This window comes from Phaethon aethereus (genome assembly GCF_964289735.1).
Source record: "Phaethon aethereus genome assembly, chromosome: 6".
Classification (NCBI taxonomy): Eukaryota; Metazoa; Chordata; class Aves; order Phaethontiformes; family Phaethontidae; genus Phaethon; species Phaethon aethereus.
In genome coordinates, this window is record NC_138580.1 from 542,434 (window position 1) to 566,919 (window position 24,486).

General features: G+C 40.8%; 1 protein-coding gene across 7 annotated transcripts in view; it reads right to left on the minus strand.

The window, feature by feature from the left end:
- Positions 1 to 3,088: 3,088 nt before the first annotated feature.
- The window catches only part of PKP4 (plakophilin 4), a gene marked incomplete at its 5' end in the record, with an annotated part of 66,974 nt that continues 45,576 nt past the window's right edge, over positions 3,089 to 24,486 (minus strand). For 6 of the 7 annotated variants that reach the window (XM_082001533.1, XM_082001531.1, XM_082001528.1 and 3 more), the window contains 11 exons: positions 3,089 to 4,262; positions 4,900 to 4,973; positions 5,697 to 5,828; positions 8,468 to 8,585; positions 8,693 to 8,777; positions 10,708 to 10,903; positions 15,001 to 15,151; positions 16,033 to 16,206; positions 16,349 to 16,540; positions 17,029 to 17,146; positions 18,555 to 18,738. In XM_082001533.1, coding sequence (XP_081857659.1) covers positions 4,014 to 4,262; positions 4,900 to 4,973; positions 5,697 to 5,828; positions 8,468 to 8,585; positions 8,693 to 8,777; positions 10,708 to 10,903; positions 15,001 to 15,151; positions 16,033 to 16,206; positions 16,349 to 16,540; positions 17,029 to 17,146; positions 18,555 to 18,738 — 1,673 coding nt within the window. In that variant the 3' untranslated portion in view covers positions 3,089 to 4,013. The remainder of the gene's footprint in view (positions 4,263 to 4,899; positions 4,974 to 5,696; positions 5,829 to 8,467; positions 8,586 to 8,692; positions 8,778 to 10,707; positions 10,904 to 15,000; positions 15,152 to 16,032; positions 16,207 to 16,348; positions 16,541 to 17,028; positions 17,147 to 18,554; positions 18,739 to 24,486) is intronic. The other variant, XM_082001532.1, reaches the window with a different exon arrangement.

Genomic DNA, 24,486 nt, shown 5'->3' on the forward strand with positions numbered 1-24,486 from the left:
ACTGTGACCGCTTCTCCCTATGTGATGTGTTTGGAGAGATGTATCTCTCCATATCACCTGGCAGAACGCTCTGAACATTACCGTGCACCCTATTTAGGCTTCTCTGAGGTAAAATGTCAAGGTCTTCCCCTTAACAAGAGGTGATTACATACTGCAAACAGTGCTTTACATACGCCAGTCTTGTATCATGTTTTTAAACATTGAGAGCTTAGGAAAATGGCTGGGAAAAAAATTGGATTGCTGTCTCTTTTCCCGTTTTACATTTGCCAGACTCAGTGACAGACCATTTATTTCAAATCTGTCTTGATGATTAGAAATGCTAATCTTCTAAGGACTTGAGTTTTGCATCCAGGCTCTGACAGTATTCAAATCCTAAGCTAATGGTGGGGTGCTCAGAGAATACAGCCAGCAGCATCCTTCAGATCAGAATGTCCTGCAAGTTCATGCTGTGTTATTCAAGACTACTCGCCCAGTGACCACCCAATAGAAAGCAAACGCATCTTCTCATGAGAACGTGCCAGAAAAAAAAGGAATAGTTTTACGTTCAGGTGTTACAGGATCCACAAATGCAGTATTTATGTTGCATTCACATTGTGTTGAAGACATGTTTTAGCTTTGGAAAATGCCATTACCTGTTTTGTAGAAGATGGCTGTGATTGATAGGTAGTGAATGTTGCTCCATACTCACAGCAGGGCCTGAGGCCTCTGCAACTGATTCCTCTGAAAAAGTTGGTCTAAAAGTCATCAGACCTTTTGCTCTAGGTCTAAACTGACGGCAGTCAGCCTTTTCAGCTCTCCCTCTGCAGTCCAGGTGCCATGCGTACACGCCGCTTGGCAAGGCAGGAGGCAGCGTATCCCCTGTGAGTTGTCCTTTGGCGGTCTCCTCTACTGGCATTCAATAATGTCATGACAGTCATACCGATGCGTTTCCTGTCAGGCTTCCCGTTCAAACCAGTAGTGCAGGAGGGGTGTACAGCCGTTAGCTGTTTGTGAAGAGATTTCCAGAAACTCAGCTCAGAGTGGTTTCTTGATACGACAATCTATTGCCATGTGCATGACAACAGCAGAATAAACTTTGCCATAGGTGAGCAGGTTTAGCGAGCCAAAGCTTACGGTTGTGTTGCTGTGGCTATCTCATTTGGCATAGTTCGTATGAGTAAAATGTGGCATTTGTGTCACCAGCAGATGAGTTTGAAAATGGCATAGGTTTTGACATTATTGAAGCTCTTCTTGGACAAGAGGAAGCATGGTATGACTGGTTGTAGAGAATTGCACATGGGTGGAGTGAGTGAATTGCTCAAGATGCTGATGGTCGTACAAAGGAAAGGTCAACCTTACAGAAGTCATCGAAACTCCCCTGCAGTTGAGGGCACACGTAAGTGTCGGAACCCAGCAGAGTTTGGCACGTCTCTTTCTTTGGAAGGGTTGCGCTTGGTTACAGTTTGTCTTTGGTCAAAGTTTCCATAAGCAGCAAAGGGCAAATCAGCAAGAGTATTGAAGTCTACTGGTTCACTCTTTTAGCTGGAGGAGAAGGATGATGCTTAGAGGAGTGGAGAAGAGTGTTAATAATAAAAAGCATTTGCACTGCACAAACAAGAAAAGGGATATCCCAGCTTTAGTGAAAATTAGGCCAGTGTGGCACCTCAGCTACGAGCTCAGATATGAATCAGTGGGGCGAACCCACAGCTTGTAAATCCTGATTCATTCCCTTATTACTCTTGTGTAAATAGGAGACAGTTTCTACATATCTGGAAGACATTTCAGACCAGACAAGTTCTTCCACTAACTTGAAACATGAACATTTTTAAAGTGGGAAAATCATATTTATTCTGAAATTAAATCTATGAATGAAACCGTGCCCTATTTTTTCCCCACTGCCGCACATAAAGGGAAATTAACCAACAAGTACACTGTACAGATAATTTTAATCAGTATAGCACCAAGACATAATGTGTAAAAATACATAAATAAACAAGACCCATAAAAACAAAACCAACATAAGGAACTCTCTCTATATATATTCTACAGCATAAAAGATCCAAATTGGGGGTGCTGTCCCGAATCTCGCTGCTTTTGATCTTGACAAAACCACCTCAGATGAGAAGCAAAACTCATTGCATCATACAGCTGCTATGTTGAAATGACTACCTCCCTCATTTTTGGAGGATTGTTAGCAGATTTGAAGAACAGACTATGACCCTTTCAGTCTATTCTTTTGTTATCTGAAGCCAATTTAAATCTCCTGGGGACAATGAAATGCCAAGTAAGTGTATTTGGCTCAGACAGCTTACCGCCTTCTGGTATGTCGATAGCCTGCTGAGTCAGCACTGCCCTGCGGTGGTCTGCACACCAAAGTTCACACGTGACTGAAGGTAGCTAGAACAATGATGAAAGACCAGTGGTGAAATTGTTACAAGAAACAACCTCAGAGTCAAGTCAATGGAAACTATTTTCTATCTCAAAAGAAAAAAAAAAAGTCATCTAGGAAAAAGGCACCATCTGCACAGTCCTGTCCCTCAGCAACGCGCATGTTGCACTGCAGCAGTGGGGAACTGCGTGGCTGCGTATCAGAGTTAAGACCCAACTCACTACTTTTGCTCTGCTCTTTACCCATCAAGTTCTTTTCCCTCTTGCAGTCAGGGGGCTGAAGTGGCCCAGCCAATTAAGGAAAAGTGAATGTGCCTGATAATCTAGACTTGGAGCAGTTCTGCTTACCTTTTCTTATTTCACTGATGCAATGAGGATATCTGGAAACACTGAAAACCGAAGTGCAATGACAGGGAACAACAATTATGATTCCAGGCAGTATAAAGTTAACAGACTCTATGGCATGAGGAAAGAATGTGATTGAGTTACTTAAAATAATCAAAAATTTTTATTGTAAATAAATCCAAGCAGAATGTAGTCAAAATGGGGACTATAATTTCTAGGAAAGCAGCATCATCTTAATTTTCCTGGGGAGAGCAAGGGGAAGAGTAGAGAAGTGATGAGAAGAAAACAGGATAGCGTTCTGAAATATCCTGGACTGCCCATATCAAAAGTAAAAACACCAGTCTAAGGAATAACAGGAGGAAAGTGTATAATTTCACACTTTGGTCTGCTGGCCTGAAAAATTCAGAATATATGCACTGAAGAAAGCTGGCAAAATGGCCCAAATATTTTGATATATTTAACCTGCTTAAAAAAACATGCAATTAGACTCCATATTCATGGTATTTGTTTCCAAGTATCACACACAGAAAATTTAAAAAAATTTTAAAAAAATGAACAGGGAACAGCTTTCCATGGATGAGACTTCCATATTTATTGTTATTCCATGTGCATAGAAAATGGCAGTGAAGTTTCTTATGAAATAGGCAGGAAATGGGAGAGGTCTAGATATACTGGACTGTACTTTGTGCTTCAAAATTACACTATTCATTTTGAAAGGATTGGGGTTTTTTCCTTTTAAAATTTATAACAGTTTCTGGGATTTGTTTTGTGCATGGTTTCAGATTCCTTTTAAAATGACACACTGCGTTACAAATGGATGGCACTTTAAACCGAGGTGGCATTTCCATATTTACACCAACGAAAGAAATTTACAAGACATGATAGCGTACAATCTTGACATTTAGTAATAGCAGTAAAACAAGGGCATCCATTTTATTTTCTCTGTACAAACTATCAGAACAAGACTTTTATTCACATAAAAAAAAAATCTGCTTTAATTTGCTCTGACCTACACACTTTCCAAATTCATTTTACTCAATTCTCAAACCTTTCATCACATCGCCCACACCCTCACCAGACTACAGGAGCTACAAGTAATTATACCTAACACCTAAACAGAGCAAAAACCCATTCCTTCCAGTTTTTCTTCCTGACAATTAAAAAAAACAAATTAAAAAAAAAAACAACTTCCTTGTTCCTCCTCTTATTTCACTTTCACATTTCATAACCAAAACAAATTAGGCCATTCCATTTCTTCTTGAGCAAGATGAGAAATACACTGTTGTTTCTTCTCTTTGATGCTACACCCAGGAGTCAGGTGAACCCGGGTACTGTTCCGCTCTATAAGAAGATCGTCTGGTGGAATAAAAGTCTACATAATTTGTGGTTGATTTCAGTCCATATTGTGTTGTATAATCTGAAGTAGCAGGAAAGTGAACTCGATCATCAAAATATGGGTCTTCATAGCTATGTGGGGACTGCAAGTATAATCTGTATGCATCATAGTTTTTTCTGTTGGTATCTTCTTGACTGTAGTACAATTGCTGATGCTGTTGACAAAGTGATAGAAAAATAAGCTTTCAAAGTATAATTAGCCTCGTTTCTCAAACTTACACACATTACACAGAACCTTTCCCTAAAAAGTTAAGTGCAGCTCTACCGATGATGATAGTAACATCGGTTTCAAACCTCCATGAAATGAGTCTAAGTTTGAAATGAAATTCAATGGAGGAAAAACCTCTAAGCCTGCCTGCATGTCTCCTCCTGCATTCACTGGGAAGCCAGTAACTCTCCAAAAGGAGTACTTTTAGAGCATAAGTAAAAAGTACAGAACCTGACCATACCTACCAAGAAAAAAAAAAAAGGCAAGTCAGAAAAGTCATCTCCGATCCCACCATAAGAATAGCACACTAAACTGTGACTATAAATAGAAAACACAAAGGTAATAAACTGAAGAACAGCACACTAAACTGTGACTATAAATAGAAAACACAAAGGTAATAAACTGACAAGTGCTTATGTACTTCTAAATACACTCATGCCCAATAAGGAATTAACTGTGCTGTAGAGAGACTATAAAAACGCTCTCTAACACTGTGAGGTGTACTCAAAACCCTGAAGTTCCTCTAAACACTATATGCTCAGTCTTGTTATTGGTGTCATTTCAAAATAAAATTCTGGAGTCACCTGTAGTCGTCTGTTTTGTTCTCTTGCTGGTGAGGAATAGGAACTGATGTAAATTGGTGAAGGTTTGCTGGAACCTGTGAGAAAACAGTTTATGGAATAAACTTCAGTCTTTATTCTTTTGTCTACAAGTCTATTTGCTTCTATTTTAATGAGAAGAAATTATGTGGCACCCAAACAATGCAGATTTTTAGTATCTACTAATAATACGATATACCAACACAATATAGGCAAATTTTGTCCCTCAGCAGTAGTTACACTGAAACCGAGAGGCTTTTTTGTGTTGCTGTTTTTTGTTTTACAGACTAATAATTTCCTTCTCTTTATTCACTGTCACCTCTATTATTTTGTGACTTGTCAGAAAGTAGGAAAGAAAAGGGAGATCAGGGAAAAGATGACATTTTGGTATAATTTAATAACATTATAATACATTATTATAATATACAACCACATGTTATTATTTATAACATGGTATAATAATGTATATAATGTGCATAATAAAACTATTCTCTGTAATAGGATTTTAAATAAAACTAAAAATTCCAAACACCTCTCATCTCCCAATATAGAAACAGATCTTGTCTCACTCGGGTAATGTGTGCAATTCTAAAGAAAACAGCAGAGACACATGAAAAACCTGCTCTGTTCCACAAGCAATGAATATAATGAATACAACCGGAAAACAAGATCAAGCAGTAACAAGCCTTCTAATGCAACTGTCCACATTCGGATTGTATAAGCTCCTCATGTAAGGAATATTTAGGTATTCCAGTTAAAAGTTCACCTAACTGGTATCTTACCAGTATATATGTCTTTATGTGTAATGACATCGCCTTGGTTATTATAATACTGCATAGAAGGTTGCGTTCTATCATAGTCAGAGCGGGGTTCTCTAATTCCTAATAAAGCCGGTGATGAGGACGTGCTGCCAACTGATGAAAAAAGAAGGATTATCAGTATATGCAACAAAAGCCTTTCCCATACCTAACCTCTTTATCCTCTCCTCATCCCTTCCTTCCTCAAAGAGTAACAAATGGACAAAGCTAGTACATAGTTTGTCCTGGGTGAAGAATCCCAATGACAAAAGCTATCAGCAATGTACCAGGAGACTGTCATTTTATGCTTTAATAGTGAGTCACTGCTCTATAGTGCTTACAACTGAAATAAGAGACCTTACCCATTTCGGTTTGCATATGGCATGATTTGTTTGCATTTAGAAGATGAGACTCCTGCTAATGTTTATCATTGTATGTAAGTTAGTCAAACAGAATCCTTAAGCCCATTCTGTCACTTGGGACAGGACAGAAAAATTTACAGTCTGCCTGGCTGAAGGGATCCACGTACACACTTGTGTTACTGCTCTTTGATTAGCGTGCAGAAGTGAGTCTCGGACATTTTGTGCTCCAGTTGCCTGGTGACCGTTGTAAGATCATAACCATGGATTACTTCCTTTAGATTCTCACAGTGAGCAGCTCAATCTCTACTGTAGTTGTGAAGAGTTTGTTCTGCTAAATCTTTGTTTTACAGACCACTCGGGCTTTGCTGCCTTAGAAAGACTCCAGTAACACAGGAGAAAAATGCTTAAAAATAATTTCTAAACATTTTGCTTCAAAATATTAATCAATTATATCTTCTTCCATTAGTTGTGTCCATTACAACATCATATCTCATAAGTTTGTGTTATTATGGATGGTTTAAATACTGATATTATCCTCGCATATTCATGGCTAAAAAAGCTAAATTTGAGTGCGTTACTAAAATTCCGGCACAGGCCAGCATCATGCGTGTGTTAATAACTGAATGACTGAAAAAAGAACAAATGTTATAGGACAAGGGTAACTGTTCTACCATGCATCTGCTGTGCCTGCTGTAATCTGCAAGGCTGCTACCACACTACCCTCTGCAGCCATGTTCTCTGCACCAAGCTACCACCTTACTAGTTTAAGCTTCTTCACGCTCTGGAACAGAGGAGCAGACACTTCCTATTAGATTTTTTTTACTAAGTGTTCTTTGAAGTAAAACAGCCTCTGAATATTATGTTAGAGTAGCCCATCTTACTTCCTACTTGTAGTTCAAAGAACTGGAGTAACACAGTTGTTCTGCTGGCGTATCTTGGTAGAGAAAGCGCCGAGATAAGAATTTGACAGTAAGTACTGGAATATCCTTTTACACTTTGGTAGAATCTGGCCAGTTCCCTGAGCCTAAGTCATATTTGCTTTGTTGTCATTGCTTATTTTGAGAAGATATTTTTGGCTCTGGCTGTAGAAACGTAGCTGAAACAGTCTGTGAAGTCAAGGTGGTGGTTGGATGCCACTTAGCAACTTAGCAACTAGGTGTAACAGTAAAAACTGTTTCAGTATCATGTGGTATCATGTGGTTTGAGAGTGACAAAGATAACTTGGTCAGGACGTTCTTTTGGAATCCCAGAGGGCTGGGAGGAAACTGAACGTGGAACACAAAGATGGGAATGACAAAATCCTCTAAAATTGGTAACTGCAGTCTGCTGTTTTATGGCACTAGACAAAGGAATCAGTCCTCTATCTTGTACTCTGGTGGTGAGAGGAACTCCGGGCATGAAAGATACATTTTTCTTTCCATTCTTAAGACACTATACTTCTCATAGGAAAATAAATCCCTGGTTGAGTCCTTGTTTTTCCAGTATGTGTGAGGGTTGTTACTTCTATGTAAAGAAGTAATTAAACAAGAGCATTGTAGGAACCAGCCGCTTATTTTAGCGGTCATGGTAGATAGATATTTCTTAGCGTTAACAGAGATCTATTCACATAAAAATAGAAGAGTAAATTGGATAAAATAAAATGCCAAATGAAGACAATATACAAGGCTTCAAGTAGGTTTTGTATCAGCTCCCTCATGAAGATCTAAGTCCCAGCACCGAAGGTGTTAAAGGAAAAAGGCAAGAATAAGGAGTTGTTGTTGAAGTAAGATTTTTGTATTTGTATTGCTCATCCTAATGGCCATGACACAATTGGGAATGAAAATAGGTTCCTCAGTATTGGTCTGTTGCTTTCTGGCCTATTAAGTACGCATGTTCTGTGAGGCTACAGCTACAACGCCGGGTCATACAGCACAGGAGTGGCTTTGTAGAGGGAAACAGTTGGTAACAAAGTCCAGATGTGCACTCTGAGGTTTTCCTTAGCACCAGGGCTGAGCTGGTCCCGTGAACCGAATGCCCATTAGCCGCTGGAGTACATTAGTGCTCTGGAAGCACACCATCTGATTTGGTTTCATCCAAAAGGAATGCAGTTCACACATTCTGGACTGCAGTTTGACTTGCATTAAGGAGTAAGTGGGGAGATTCAAAGTCCTCTTTATCCAAACTAAACTGCTCATGTAGACACATCTACAAATCCTGTGGAACCTGAAGCCTGCCAACAGTAGTAGCTAAGGTAATGGTCTGAGTAGGTCAAGTACTTCTTTTTAAATACAGAGAAGAGACAGCATGACCTCCGTGTTTTAGATAGAATCAGTAGTAAACTGAGAGGCTATTTGAGTATAAAAAATGGGATATGAGGTACCCCTTCAGTAAATCTCTTCACATTCCTTGACTGACCTGACTGTATGACAGGTGACATCTGCTGATTTGTTGTTGATAAAGAAGGATGTGATTTGAATCTCTCTCGTTCTAGTGTTGATACTGGTGTAATAAAATGACTTTGATTCCATCCATCCTGTGGAGTGGCAAGAAGAAAAAAAAACCATCAGAATAAATTGCTGTTCATTAAATTAAGAGTTTTTGTAGAACTCTTTTCCAGTGTAGGCTAATTTTGTAATTTACCTTTTTATAAATGCTGCGGAGATCTCGGTATTGCCATAGTGTATTCAGCACCTGGGCGGCTGCCTTGACAACTTTCAGTGACGATCTAAGGAAGTAAAGAATATTACATTATTATAAAGCCGCTTAATTCCACTTAAAAAGAACAGTGTTCCTGAGCCACATAATAGCCTAAACCTTGATGCTGCGAAGCAAGTCAGGTCATCTCTCCAGGTCTCAGTAATGCAGGCCTGCATTACCACAGCGTGAACAGCGCGGTGTCAGCAGCCTCAATGAAAAGGCTGGTGCAGAACCTGATTAAGCATGACAATCATTTCCCTCTCCAGCCTAGACATTTTCTCTTCAGGTCACCCACTGATACAGATAGAAGGGTTGAAATAGCTACTGTCATTGCCTGCAAGAGTTAAAAGTCACGAAAAGAAACATTCTATTTAGTGCATTTCATAAAAACTGAGACTACATACCTTAAATCTTTGTACAACAGTCCTAACTGTAGAAAAAGAATGAACAATTAAAAGAGAACAATTAAGAGTGTCCAGACATCCTCACAGTGAGACTTTGTTCTCAGTTCTGTGTTGCAATACTGAAAACTGTTATTGGTTGGGAAAATACTGTTCTACTCTCAAAAGCAAGGCTAGGAAAATTGCTCTAGCTATTACTAAAAATAAAATCATGCCATTTTTTTAAAGAGAAGTGGTAGTAAGCTGGTAGTGGCACTGAAGCAGTGATTTGACATTAAATGCCACAGCATGACATCTGTGTTAAACAGAAGCCTTTTTCTGTCACTGTGGGGACTCGCCCAAATACAGTTTTGAAAGAAAAGGCTAAAAAAAATTGCAGTTGATAGTGTTAATCAATGAGTAGACACCCCTAACATGTTCATAAGATTATAAATTTGATTAGCGTGCCCTGTTGCCTCATAAATATAAGTGCAGATGCAACTTTACACGTTGTCTCCACAGACCAATGAAGTTGTATAAAGGATCATGGCATTCCCACCTGCAGTTGAAATGAGACTGTGTCCCCTGAACATAAAAAGTATTACAAACTCTGGATACTCCAAATATAGCGCACAGTTCCTTTTGAGACAAAGGCTTTGTTAAGAATGCGGTATGTTTAATTCACACGGACCAGCTTCTCTGAGAAGAGATCCTTTTCTCTCTTTTACCATCTGACCAAACACTGGGAACAGTACACAGGGCTGACTGTACAATCAGCTTTCTGCTACCCATAGAAAGGAGATCTGCGATATCCTGGTTTATAACGAGAGCCCTGCTAATGCGGTTTCCATCGGTCACATTGCGAAGGAGTACAGAGCAGCCACGCTGACTGAAGCCAGATGTGGTCCATGAGGCTGGCTTAGTGCTGACCCTGCACGACTCTGGAGCCACTACATGTTCCCGGTCCTCGACGCTGGGCTGCCCAGTTCTGTGAGGTTTTAGCACTACTACGTAAGCACAGTGTCCGACCAAGCCCAGCACTGGACTCGCTAACAAAACGCCCAGCGTAGGGGTTTGCACAGCCATACCCGAGTGAGTCTGCAGAGAGCCAGATCTCCATCAACACTTCCTTTGCCACCCTATTTGAGAAGATCCCACTTGGCTAGGCAAGCAGCTCCATAGGCCAAGTTTTCCTTACAACCTACCAAATGGCTGTGCTAGGTATTAATAGCTATTGTGGTACATCCTGACAAGGTGCTAACGTATTCTGACTTTGAAAAGCTCTAAATACTCTATTAATTTTGTACGGGTTTAGAGGGGACAATTTTTTTAAAATACCATTTACTCTGAATAGGCCCCACTAATGTGATTACTGCAACTGTAAAAACCCTCGAAAGCTTTAGAGAATGGTGGTACAAACTGCCTCTTCTTCCCCTGGGAGGTTCAGACTTTGTTAGCTACTCAGGTCAGGACTGCAAAAGTAGACCCTTTTTCACTCAAAAAAACATTTCATGCATTCTTAAGCATTTTAAATGGAATAGAGAAATGGTTTAGGTATGAATTTCATTGCCTACTTGCCTGTCACCTCTTCCTTTCGTTATGTTCACCAGCTTTTCTATTCCTCCAGTATCAGCGAGGGCTTTGGCATTTTCCATGTTTTTACTAGTGACCTCATGCAAAGCACAGCAGATTGCTGCCACAGTCTCATCAGACAATATGCTTGGACCATTGCCTCCTGGAAGTCGATTAACCAGATCTCGCATAGCATATTTACCTATAAGAACCCATCAACAAAACCAAGTAAAAAACAACATTTTGGTATTTAAGTTTTTAAATTATTATCACAAAACTGCATCTGAAAGCAATAAAAAGAAACACAGAATCATTAAGGTTGGAAAAGACCTTTAAGATCCTCAAGTCCAACCATCAACCCAACACCACCATGCCCACTAAACCATGTCCCGAAGTGCCACATCCACACGTTTTTTGAACACTTCCAGAGATGGCGACTCCACCACCTCCCTGGGCAGCCTGTTCCAATGCCTGACCACCCTCTCGGTGAAGAAATTTTTCCCAATATCCAATCTAAACCTCCCCTGGTGCAACTTGAGGCCATTTCCTCTTGTCCTATTGCTAGTTACTTGGGAGAAGAGGCCAACACCCACCTCACCACAACCCCCTTTCAGGTAGTTGTAGAGAGCGATGAGGGCTCCCCTCAGCCTCCTCTTCTCCAGACTGAACACCCCCAGTTCCCTCAGCCGCCCCTCATCAGACTTGTGCTCCAGACCCCTCCCCAGCTCCGTTGCCCTTCTCTGGACACGTTCCAGCACCTCAACGTCCTTCTTGTAGTGAGGGGCCCAACACTGAACACAGGATTCAAAGTGCAGCCTCACCAGTGCCGAGTACAGGGGCACAATCACTTCCCTTACCACAACTTGTGACTGGCTGCCAACTGACTTGAACTCCATTCACCACAACTCTTTGGGCCCAGTGGTCCAGCCAGTTTTTTACCCAGTGAGGAGCACACCTGTCCAAGCCACGAGCCACCAGAAGAGCCACCAGTTTCTCCAGAAGAATGCTGTGGGAGATGCTGTCAAAGGCTTTACTAAAGTCCAGGCAGACAACATCCACAGCCTTTCCCTCATACACCAAGCACGTCACCTTGTCATAGGAGATCAGGTAGGTCAAGCAGGACCTGCCTTCCATGAACCCGTGCTGGCTGGGCCTGATTTGTTGCTGGTTGTCCTGTACATGCCACGTGATGGCACTCAGGATGATCTGCTCCATAACCTTCCCTAGCACTGAGGTCAGGCTGACAGGCCTGTAGTTCCCCAGATCCTCCTTCCGGCCTTTCTTGTAGATGGCCGCCGCATTTGCTAATTTCCAGTCAACCGGGACCTCCCTGGTTAGCCAAGAGTGGTGATAGATCATGGGAAGTGAGCACTTCTGCCAGCTCCCTCAGTACCCCCGTGTGGATCCCATCCGGCCCCAGAGGCTTGCGTGCGCCTAAGTGGTGTAGCAGGCGGCTAACCATTTCCCCTTGGATTGTGGGGGCTTCATTCTGCTCCCAGTCCCCGTCTTCCAGCTCAGGGGGCTGGGTACCCTGAGAACAACCAGCTTACTCTTAACGACTGAGGCAAAGGAGGCATTAAGTACTTCAGCCTTTTCCTCATCCTTTGTTCCGCTCCCCCCCATCCAATTAAGGATGGAGATTCTCCTTAGCCCTCTCCTTTGTTGCTAAGGTATTTATCGAAACATTTGTTTATTGTCTTTTACAGCAGTAGCCAGATTAAGCTCTAGTTGGGCTTTGGCCCTTCTAATTTCCTCCCTGCATAACCTCATGACATCTTTGTAGTCCTCCTGAGCTGCCTGCCCCTTCTGTTAAAGGTCGTAAATTCTTTTTTCCCGAGTTCCAGCCAACGCTCCCTGTTCAGCCTGGCCCGTCTTCTTCCCCGACAGCTCGTCTTTTGGCACATGGGGACGGCCTGCTCCTGCGCCTTGAAGATCTCCTTCCTAAGGAACATCCAGCCTTCCTGGACTCCTTTGCCCTTCAGGACTGCCTCCCAAAGGAATCCGTCAACCAGGCCCCTAAACAGGCCAAAGTCTGCCCTCCAGAAGTCCAAGGTAGCAGTTCTGCTGACCCCCCTCCTTACTTCTCCAAGAATCAAAACCACTATCATTTTGTGATCAATATGACCAGGACACCCTCTAACTGTCACATCACCCATAAGTCCTTCTCTATTCACAAACAAGAGGTCGGGCCCCTTCCCTAGTTGGCTCACTCACCAGCTGTGTCAGGAAGTTATTGTCCACACACTCCAGGAACTTCCCAGACTGTTTTCTCTCTGCTGTATTGTATTTCCAGCAGACATCTGGTACATGAGAACAAGGGCTAGCGAGTGTGAGACCTCTGCCAGCTGCTTATAAAACATTTCATCTGCCTCTTCACCCTGGCTAGGTGGTCTATAACAGACACGCACCATATCTGCCTTGTTGGCCTTTCCCCCCATGATTCTCACCCATAAATACTCAACCCTATCGTCACCATCGTCGAGCTCTAGACAGTCAAGACACGCCCTAAAGTACAGGGCTACCCCACCGCCTCTCCTTCCTTGCCTATCCCTCCCAAAGAGTTTATAGCCATCCATGGCAGCACTCCAGTGCTGCGAGTCACCCCACCATGTTTCCATGATGGCAACTATATCACAGTTTTCCTGCTGCACAAGGGCTTCCAGCTCCTCCTGTTTACTGCCCATGCTGTGTGCACTGTGCTATTGAGCCCACCACCTTTTTGGCGGGACATGTTTGAAGACATGTATTTGTACATAACAGTGACTAATGAACAAGCGTCACACAAAGCCATTCACTATCTATTTGCATAACATGCCTGAGGGGAAAAAAAAAAAAAGTTATCCAAAAAGGAATTCTGCAAGCAAAAGGAACAACTTTTCAAACACACTGGAAAACTATCGCCAACAATGCTGTATACAGCAGTATCCTGTCACTGCCAATCTTTTAGCAAGCTCAACAACACAAGTTTGCACATACTAATTTATACTGTTGTTTGTTGAAATCCCCAGTCTCTTATTTTCTTTGGAGTTTAGACCATGGAAACCCATTATTCCTGCTCCTACCAACAGCAGTGAAGTCGCATAGAATAGGTTACTAGCATAGGGTAATTTATGACTCACTTCATGTCTCAAAATATTTTATACACTCTGAAACTAATCTTTGTATCTCAAAGGCCAATAATTCTTTCACATTTAAGGCTTTGCCAGGGAGAGGGAACAGGTGGAGGTGCATTCCTGAACTGAAAAGTTCCTCCAGGAAGGGAAAAAAAGTCCTGAAGAGAGAACGTCACCTGAGTATGACCTGTATATGGCTGGTGCTATAGAACAGAATTTTCTTTTTACTAATTCCTTATGGATGTAATACCCACACTGCAAGAAAACATGTTCTGAACGTCTGAGATGGAGAAACCTCAGAAAGATATAAAATTCTGTTCCCCTGCATTTATCTTTTTAATAGTGATACTCTTATCTGTATAAATAGTTGTTATATACTTATCCCACTAGTCTACAACACAGACAATGCTTCTGTACAAAAGTGAAACTTTTTAAAACCATGACATGTATTAGCATGGTTCATTTAGGCCACAGCAGTCTGAAGCTGAGGGTGAGGCATGTTCAACACTCGCCAATAATAGACTGAGATTCCTGATCAAGGAAGGAAAGATGTTGTGGTTTGTTTTTTTTTTTAAATGCTAGATGAGAAAGGCACAGATGAATTCTTAAAGTATTAAATATTAAAATTGACAAAAGGGAAACTAAGTTTTTCTAGCAAGCACCCTTGTTGATTACTGAATTCAGCAGGGGCACATATGTACTGCTCCATATCTGGGTTTTCGTGGAAATATTTTACTAGGAGAGGATTTCTTCCCTCCCAATCCAATACTATTAAATCAAGTATTTACTGATGTACTGGCAGCAGAGCTGTCTTATCCTCTTAGAATATGTAAGAGACCTGGAAGGAAACCTTCTGAGAAGGTTACCATTTAGCTCCAAGGAAGTAAAGTTCTGTTTTCCATCATATTTTGTACTGACAGTTTCCTGTCCAGTTTAGTTTAGCCGAGAATGAATTCCATCCTTTGTAAACAGACTGCCATGTAAGATGGCTAAAGGCAAACTAAAATGTCAATATTACTCTGAAAAGCTACTGCTGTCAAAAAGATTAATTTCTGTGACACAACTAACATGATAGAGTAAAATCAAATATGTGATTTCTATTGGTAGAATCTCATCCTAGGTTTTTTTCCATACAAGGTCTGACATGTTGGTATTCGTGCTTTCTTCAGTACAGGTCTGTACTCACCAATAAGCTCCTTATTACGAACATCTAATGCCATATTCCTTAAGGCTGTTGCCACAGATGAAACAACTCTGTCATTATCCATTCTCAGCAGCTCCACAAGGATTGGTAGTCCTTTTTCTTTTCTTACAGCAGCTCGAATGTATGCTGCAAACTATAGTAAAACCCCAGTTACTCACAAATCTACAACATTCTGGCTGAAATAATCTCTTACTAGATTGTAGTTGTTAAGTATGTTAGGGGACATTTTCCAAAGAAAAGATGACATGTTAAATGCGTACCTTCTCTGTTATTATAAAGGGTTGGCTCTTTGTTGTTTTTCACTCATTCCTCTTACAAAGCAATGTTTAAAAAACAGTGGTCTAACAGACAAACTATCCTAACAGATGACAGATTATTGAAAGGGAACAAGTTTGCATTTTGTTTTTGGTTTTTTTTTCCTTTTCTTTTCTTTTTTTTTTTTTAAAAGACCAATTTTATAATGGTCATAAAATGAAAATGTCTTAGCTGTTTTTCTACAGCAAAGGAAGCAATTAACTTTTTTTGTTATTTCTCCATGACAAATACATAACATCAATAAAGCATTCTCATGTGGTGTTTTTGTAACATACTGTATGCAAGGGCCACAAGGAAGAATGTATGGAAATAAGTAAGACTAATAAAGCCAATACAAACCATTTATTTATGCTGGTCTTATTTTGACGGTACCTTCCCACCAGAACTCACAGCTAGAAGATGCTAGAAGATTATTTTTACCTAATATGCACTGAAAGAAAGCTTCTTCTGTTTATTTAAAATAAATGGTACCAATTTCAATCCCAGTTTCCATATCGCTCTTCCTGTCTACCATCTTTGTCATTGCTTTTCACTGTCAAAATAACATTACTCCAACACATGAGCACTAATGATACACACTAGAGAGAAACACTCAGATGCATACTAGAAAATGACACGTTCTTCCCAAACACATTCCAGCATCTTATTAAAAAAACAGCTAAAATGCAATGATAGGGGGAAGAACAGAAATTCACATACCTTCCAGTTGCCCGCAGAAAGATTCTGGAGAGATCCTGCAGAGCCCTCTAGAGTAGCTGGGTTGGAGCTTTCTGCTAGAAGCGTTAGGTATGGCTTTACCACCGATGGGTGCCATAGCATTTCCACCCCTTTGGGAGACTTGGAAAATCCTGGTATAGGGCCAACTCCATCCCACTGAGAAACGAACATCTACTTGTAACTCACGAAACCTCCACATTTTCATTCAACATATGATGGTTTTTCTTCAAGCTATGGACTCCCCCCGCATTAGCTGAACTACAGTTGATACATTTGTAATACAAGCAAAACTGCAAACCTGATCCTCCTGTGAAGTTTTTTTTTTCTTCTTCTTTTTTTTCCCCCAGCAGCTTGGCTCTGAATCTTTACTAGGTGACTCTTTTCCTAACAAGTCATCCAATTCATTGATTCCTAGCAGACGTGCCTGAGGTACCTCCAGTTCCAAACGGTAAGACAGGTTTCTCAAGGTACACACACAGTTTTCCACTGTCTGAAACCAAACCAGAAAGATGTAATGTAATTAGTTACTTTCTTACAAACTAACAAAGCAAACCAAACCAATCAGGTAGCGGTAGAAAGGGATTTGGAACACAAGCACCAAACCCTAGTTCTGGGCTTGGGGCATTGCTTCATCTGTTTCTCTGGGAAAACTGCAATCTCTCCTGATATACTCAAATATGAAAATATTTATAATCGTAATCTCTACTATAATGGCTTATTTTTTAGTATTCTGGAAATGAAAAGCACAAGAGCTTATTATTTTATTAGAGAATGAATACTTCAACACCATGAAAACGAAAAGCACAGAACAAGTTATACTGTATTATGCAACAGAGTCTGATTGTGCATCAGCAAACTTGGGGTGGGAGAGAAGACCAGTTGAGCTAAGCCCATGACAGTACTAAATTATACTATACAAACCCCAGAAGTTCCATACAGCTTAGCACTAAAAATCACTTAGATGGAACGTGCACGCACCTTGCTGTCATAATCCGATGTGTTCACACACGTGTGGATCACGTATAGCAGTGAATCAACCAGCCCTTCGCAAGACCTCATCTGCTTCCGGGCTTCCTCACCTGCGGAGCTTAAATTCCTGAAGGGTGGAAATGATAAAGGAATACAGTATATTCTCAGATAGATATACATACAATCATTTTATTAGATAGCTTGCAGAAGTTTTTTATACAGCTGATTGATAATTGAGAAGTTAAAAGCAAACATACCATTTTGTGCAGCAACCCACCCCCAATTCTTACACAAGATAAATACGATCCAAACCTGCAATTTCAAGACAGCATTGACTCATTAACAAAACCAGGCATAAGTAGAACCCCTTTCCCACAGACTTTTCCATTCCAAGCCCCGTCTGTTGGACAAGTCCAAATCTACAGTTTGTATGTCCTGTAGAACAGATTGCTGAGCTTGCTTGTGTTAGAAAGCCCCTTTGTTGCCTCTTTTTGGAATTGGATCCATCCAGCGAGTCGTTCTGTGGTGCAGCCTCATTAACATGTATAATAGTGCTACAGAGACAGAAGTATAAACGTGTAAATTAGGGTGTAGGGAAAGGAAAAGGCTGCACTGTGCTTTAGAATAAAGCAGCAGGGGGTTTAGACAAATATTTGCCTTCAAGGCCACCATACTGCAAAGCCTGAAGCTTGCACTGACTGGAGGCACATCGAAAATGGTTCTGCTGCTGAATACGCCACCGTGCCTGGCCACAGAGGTGCTTTTTCTCTAGACGTCATGTTTGCGCCGCTACGCGAGCACAACCCTATGCTCCAAAGCAGCGTAAAGCAGTCATCTTGAAAAACAATAAAAAGTAGTTTATTCTGATGTTTAGAAGGGTTACCAGCAAATAAAAAGCAATTCCAGTTCTGTTTAAACACAATGGCCTTACTCTGCTGTTCAATGGAACACAAGTTGAAATCTAACAAATTAAAATTATAAACAAACCTACAGATGAACAGAAATAGCTCATATAGTACCCCTGGCCCTTGAATTCTCTTTTCAGATATTTTAGTTGTGCCTTTTATTATTCTGAATACTTTTTTTCTTCTCGCTGCTGTTTGAGAAATTCACGAAGGGAATAGCCAAACATTTCTTTACTGATATGTATGCATATACAAACATAATTTTTTCAATGTATACAACAATAAAGAATCACCAAAAGCACAATTTTTTCCCTAAATAATATTCATGAGCCCTACACACAATACAAAAATTGCAGTAATTAAGAGGGGAAAAGTGCAATGATTGTAATTTATACAAAAAACAACCAAAACTTAGCCACTAGCCGTTCCAGTTAACATCTCCTGGGGACTAACTTCGTACTTTGCATATTTTTCTAATACGGAAAAAAAATATGCAAAAGCTACCTAAATGATAGAACTACATGTAATTTATAGACTGCAACAGTTCATCTTAAAAATCACAGTATCAAAAGGACCTGCTGGATAACATAATTGCTCTGTTAAAGGGAGTCTTCTAGAACAGCAGATTACCTCAGGCATCCTGTAGTGTTGCGTAGAACTAGGGAAGTCTGAAATTTGATTTTATGATCATCATCAAAGGAAGAACTGTTCCATCCAGAATGTGGCACTATCACAGTGTTTGTTAGCGTTGACAGAGCATCTCTAATGATTGTCATCTTTACTGCATCGCATGAAGACAAGTTCCAGAGGACCCCTTAAGAAAAGATTTCCATTGTAGTAAAGTTAGAAAAGACTTGGCAAATAGAAAGCACCATTAACAACATAAAAGACATCACTTTAAACAGGAGAAAGGTAATTTACCTATGCAAAACCAAAAGAAATATAATTAGTCCACAATGTAATATTATTCTGACATTATCGGTCAATAAGTGGTCAGCAAAACTGCCATTAAAAGATTCACTTTACAAATTGAAATAAATATTTCTAAACTTCACATTATAATGTGTTCAGCAGCCTTCACTCCAGCTGTCTGGTGGCTGCGTAAGCTCTTTGATGCAAGAGTTGGAATGAGAGATGATAATGAGAATAACCCTAACAGATCAGCAGCTAGGTCTCCTCCAATACTGAGAAGGAATACATGAATATTAGTGAGTAAATAATCTTCTTAAGGAAAAAATACTCATCAGACACACACGCTGACTGACAGGAGATGTTCCTTCCTTTCTTTCCTGAGGTGCAGCTCATTCTGCTACCTGACAGGAGAGGGGCACGGCACTACAGGAGTCTAAAGGAACATTCTCTACAAGCACAAAAACTCATCTCATCTGCAAAACACCTTTCGATCTTTCTGAAACATGCGTGCCTCAAGCTCACTGTATCTCTCGAATATCTTTCTTAGATAGCTAAAGATCAGTCCCCTACTGACTACTTATTAATGGGAAGAAAAATCTGTCTTCTTTTGTAGTACGCCAGGCAAAACTCCAAATCAGTGCAAGCTGGCATAAACGTGCCAGAGCAGACACGTCCGTTCCTAAAGAGGTTACTGATGGATATGCTGGATTAATTCAGCACAAAACTTCACATAAAACAAAAGATGAAAGTCAATGAGTCATTTGCTGTTAACTAGTTTTAGTGATGCCTGTTATCTATATGCACATTTGCAGGCGTGCACGCGCAGTCGCTGCAGCTGGGACGGAGTGGGGCACCAGCGACACTGCTCCCTGAGTGTGCCAGCAGGAATGGCACCCTACACTACTAGTTGGTTCCTCCCCCAGAGGAGAATTCCAGTGTAGAAGGAAAGGTGTGAATATTTACACAAAGAGAAAAGCGCGCTCTGAAGAACACAGCTGCTGGTAACCTCCTTCCAATAACTGTTTGCACGGCCATCACAGCTATGGGTGACCATCATCAGCAAGCTCCAGACTTACAGAGGGTACGTGGAGGAGGTCACTGCGGGAACTGCCACCGCCCTGTTAAGAGAAATGTGCACGCTTTGCAATTCAGACAACGGTACAGCCTTCAGGAAAGGGCAGCTAAATCTCAGAAATCAAATGCTCTTACAGACGCCAGTGAAACTGCATGCCCTCCCTGATCCCTAGGGGTATTTGCACTTGCTGCCTCAGTTCTAGCCAGTTGGCAGTCTGAGATGAGAAGGCATATTTATCAGGAGAGATAAGGCATTTTTCTGAACACTTCATCCTATTCAAAAAAAAGGCATCTGCCCTCCAAAGGGTGAGTCTTCAACAGCCCTGTAAGAAAGGTTTGGGAGAGGGAAGAAACAGATCATTATCCTGATTTATATGAACTTGGAGATTAAAGTTATCAACTACTTTTATCTTAAAAAATCTTAAAAAGGAACATGGAAGAGCTTTGCTTTGGCAATATTCTTGAGAGACTGTTTACATTGGAACTCTCTACAACCTTGCAGATGGAAGTTAAGAGCTAAAGAGAATAAAAGAGCAAAAACAAAGCGAGAAGAAACCAAATCTATGGACATCATGGCTGAAAGATCATCAGTGTTTTGCAAACATGAGGTCTTGTGGAAAAATGTCTGAAAAAATGACAAAGAATGTAGGCTGGCAGATGGGTGGGAGCCATTAAAGAGTTTTCAGTAAAGGTCTCAAGTGTGTGACGTGACGTGATTCTAGATCAGGCGGAACCTGGAGAGCCAGTATCCAAAAAGGAGGAACGTAAGATGAACCAGAGCGGGGGGATATGTGGTTTTTTCCCCAGTTATGAACATGGGAAGAATAGCCTACACTGATATTACTGGTTTCTGGCATTTGGTGCCTGGGATATGAGATACTTAAGTGCAGAGCTGAACATATAAGAGCTAATGTAAAAATCCTACAGAAACTTTCTTTCTGGAAACTATAGCAAGAAGTCTAGAGTACTTTACATTCACCCATCAAGCCAAATGAAATTGCTATCAATCTTTTATCCTCAGGCAGAATTCTATAGTTCCCTACCCTGTTTCACAGTCTTCTTACAAGATTTGCTGCTAGAAAAGTACAAGATCTGACATAAATTACCAGCAGTACTGTATACGCAAGTAATACGCTACACACAGCATTTAATCATCTTTTTCATCATGAAACAGCTTAAAGTTCATCCAAATTCTCACCAAGGTACTCATCTTGCTCTCACCAGTTTCTTCACATACAGTATTTTACTAATTGTAAAGTAATATAGCTGTGTACACTCAGCAAAAAACTTTAAGCAGCATTTCCACAATAGCCCAATAACATTGCTACTATAAACAACAGTTTTCAGTTTGACTAGATTTGTTAGAAATTGTCAAAAAATTTGAATTATACAGCCTCCTAAAGCAGATCAGAGGGATTGTTCTTTGATCTCATCTGTTGTCTTCCTTGGCATAACAACACCTGCTGACAGCAGATCTAGCAATTGGTATTTACATGACTTTGAAGTTGTTTCAGGCCTCAGATAAATAAATAGAAGATGCAACAAGGGACAGGACCAGCTAGTGGTAGCTGATAAAAGTATGTGGAAGTAACAATAGAACCATTTAGGCTGGAAAAGACCTTTAAGATCATTGAGTCCAACTGTCAACCTAACACTGCCAAGTCCACCACTAAACCATGTCCCTCAAAGCCACATCTGCACATCTTTAAAATACCCCCAGGGATGGAGACTCCACCCCTTCCCTGGGCAGCCTGTTCCAGTGTTTGATAACCCTTTCAGTGAAGAAATTTTTCCTAACATCACAGAATCACTAAGGCTGGAAAGGACCTTCAAGATCATCAAGTCCAACCGTTAACCCAACACCACCATGCCCACTAAACCATGTCCCGAAGCGCCACATCCACCCATTTTTTGAACACTTCCAGAGATGGTGACTCCACCACTTTCCTGGGCAGCCTGTGCCAATGCCTGACCAACTTCTCGGTGAAGAAATTTTTGCTAATACCCAATCTAAACCTCCCCTGTCGCAACTTGAGGCCGTTTCCTCTCGTCCTATCACTAGTTAGTTGGGAGAAGAGACCAACACCCACCTCACCATAACCCCCTTTCAGGTTTGTTGTCACAGACTGTAAGCACCTCATGAAATACAAGGTTTTATTTTTATTGATTTTTAAAAGTCAACACCTATCACAGTAATGCTGCTTGAAGTCTTTGGGCCCTGGTGCAACAAAACCAGTAGATTCCACTTTACAGCAACACACAAAATATCAAACCTAACTGCATCAAATGCTGGCTACTTTGCTTACAAACCATCACTTTTCTCCATAAGAATTTTCTATCCATTTCTAGACTGAACTTGGACAAGATTGGCTAGCTTATGTAACAGCAAAAATTAATCAGGCAAGATAAAAAATTCTGGTTAGATCTTTAGCCACTTTAACAGTTGCTGGAGTTACTAGAAGAGCTGTAATCTGTAAGCAGAACTTTGGCTTCATCACTCTTACTGCTTATCAAAAGTAAGCTGGGACCAAATGACTTTGTTGATCCTTAGCAGCTCCTCAGGGATGACAGGCTAGCAGTGTTCCTTAACTGAGAGAAGTTGTTTCATGGGAAGTATCTCATAACATTTCCTCATCCCCAAAATATTTTTTTCCTGAGGAGAACATGAAAACAATTGTGTATTGACTGTTCTGATGTACAAAATTTTTGATATTTCTTCATAATCCTTCAGAACTTCGATCTATAGCAATATTTTCAGGTGACATATCTGTCTCTTCTGATAGATAGTAATGAAGTGTGAGGATAATTAAAAACCACCTTCTCTCTGATTCAGTAGCTTTTAGTATTGTAAAGGTTTTCTTTTGTTGGTTTACTGATTACAGGTTCAGTGTTGAATTGGTTACATTACTGATGTAACTTAAGCAATGAATAGGATTGTAAAATAATTGCTTTGTCCAGAAAATCCCTTATGTGGTAACTCTTCAAAGCTTTATTTTGTTACCTAATTCGGAGAATATGTGAAATGTGTATGGTAAGCCACCAATTTCATTAGGACTAAAGGATATCAATGCCTAATGATGCCTGTGTCTCCACTCGAGCTTTAGCTGTTTAAAGTCAAGTTTAAGTCATGGTTTTAAAAAAAAAAGCTGCAGATAAAATTTCTGGCCAGGAAAGAGAAAAGTATGATTTGCTTATTCCTTGTCGAATGGCTTTGTACTCTGAGGTGTTGTGGGGGCTCAACTATTCATGAAAACCTGGAATTACCAGTGGCAGAGACTTTTGTTTCTCCTCAGTATCCAGCCACGTTTTTTCATGTTTTATTTTGGTTTTGACTCTTGGCATTTTAACCCACATGTTTGAGACCCTAGACAAGTTTACTGCAATGAATTCCACTGCCATAGCTCACATCAGGTAGTGTTAACCAAAGAGGGAGCAGGTTTATTAAGAGTTCTTCAGCAGCTGCACCAGCTTGGAGGTCCACAGCTGAACATGGATGACCATACGCTACCTCTGCAGGCTTTACACCCTTGATCACAAAGTACTTTGGATTGTATACAGAGTAGAATTGAGGTAAATACTATAGTAACATGCAAGTTGTGAAAGGAAACTATACCCATTTCACAGAGCGCTTCGTTTGCAAAACTGTGTGGGACTTGCAGCTGTTCCTGTACCATCTCAAAAGTTACCTCAGGTTGCCTGGAACTGCAGAACCCTAGAACCCTTTTCCAAAAATACACAAGCCACAATGCACAGTGCTGCAAGAATGCAATCTCTCAGCAAGATGACACTGTGTATACAAACGATGGTGCTGCTGGATGGAGAACAGCATTTCTCAACTGAACTGGTTGAGGTAGTACTGATTTGAAGAAATAAACTACGAAGAATTGCCAGGACCATCAACAACAACCTCTTTCCCCTTTAAGGACAGAGCTTTACCATACAGCTAAGCTAGTGATTAATTGTTGCTGGAATTTGTGCTCATTCTTCCTTCCAGCTACAAAACTGTACCGCTGCCCCAAGTTCAGCACTGTCACTTGCTTGACCTTTCGGGGAGGAATCCTGACAGAAAACCGGCCACTCAGGAGAGTAGATCAGAGGTCTTTCTCTGGGGAGGGCATGGTCTGTGGCTCGTCTCTGCTGCTGAAGGCCTGATGGAAACCAAGCAACTGCTCTATTAAGGTAGGCATCTGACTTGCTTTCTCCGGAAAACTTGCAGTAGTGGAGTACGCCAATGTTTCTTACATTTTAACATATTAAAGGGCTGGCTGTGAGGGTCTCTTGAAAGTAGACTCAGTTGTTAGAAACTGCACCTAGGTTCAAGAACATGCACATTTTGATTTCTATCTCACAGACAGTTTTCTGCTGTATAAGACATGAGATCCTGAAATTCACAGATTGATTCCAGACTGTGAAGACTGCAACACAAAAACATAACCAGACAGCATAGACCAGTGCACATCTTTCATGTCACTTGCTCGGGAATGGAGCTCTTGTACGCAGGCAGGAAGGCCCCAACAATATTTCTGCTGCCTAGTGCCAAAGCTGTACTGGAATGTGAAACACAGTAGCCTCCAGA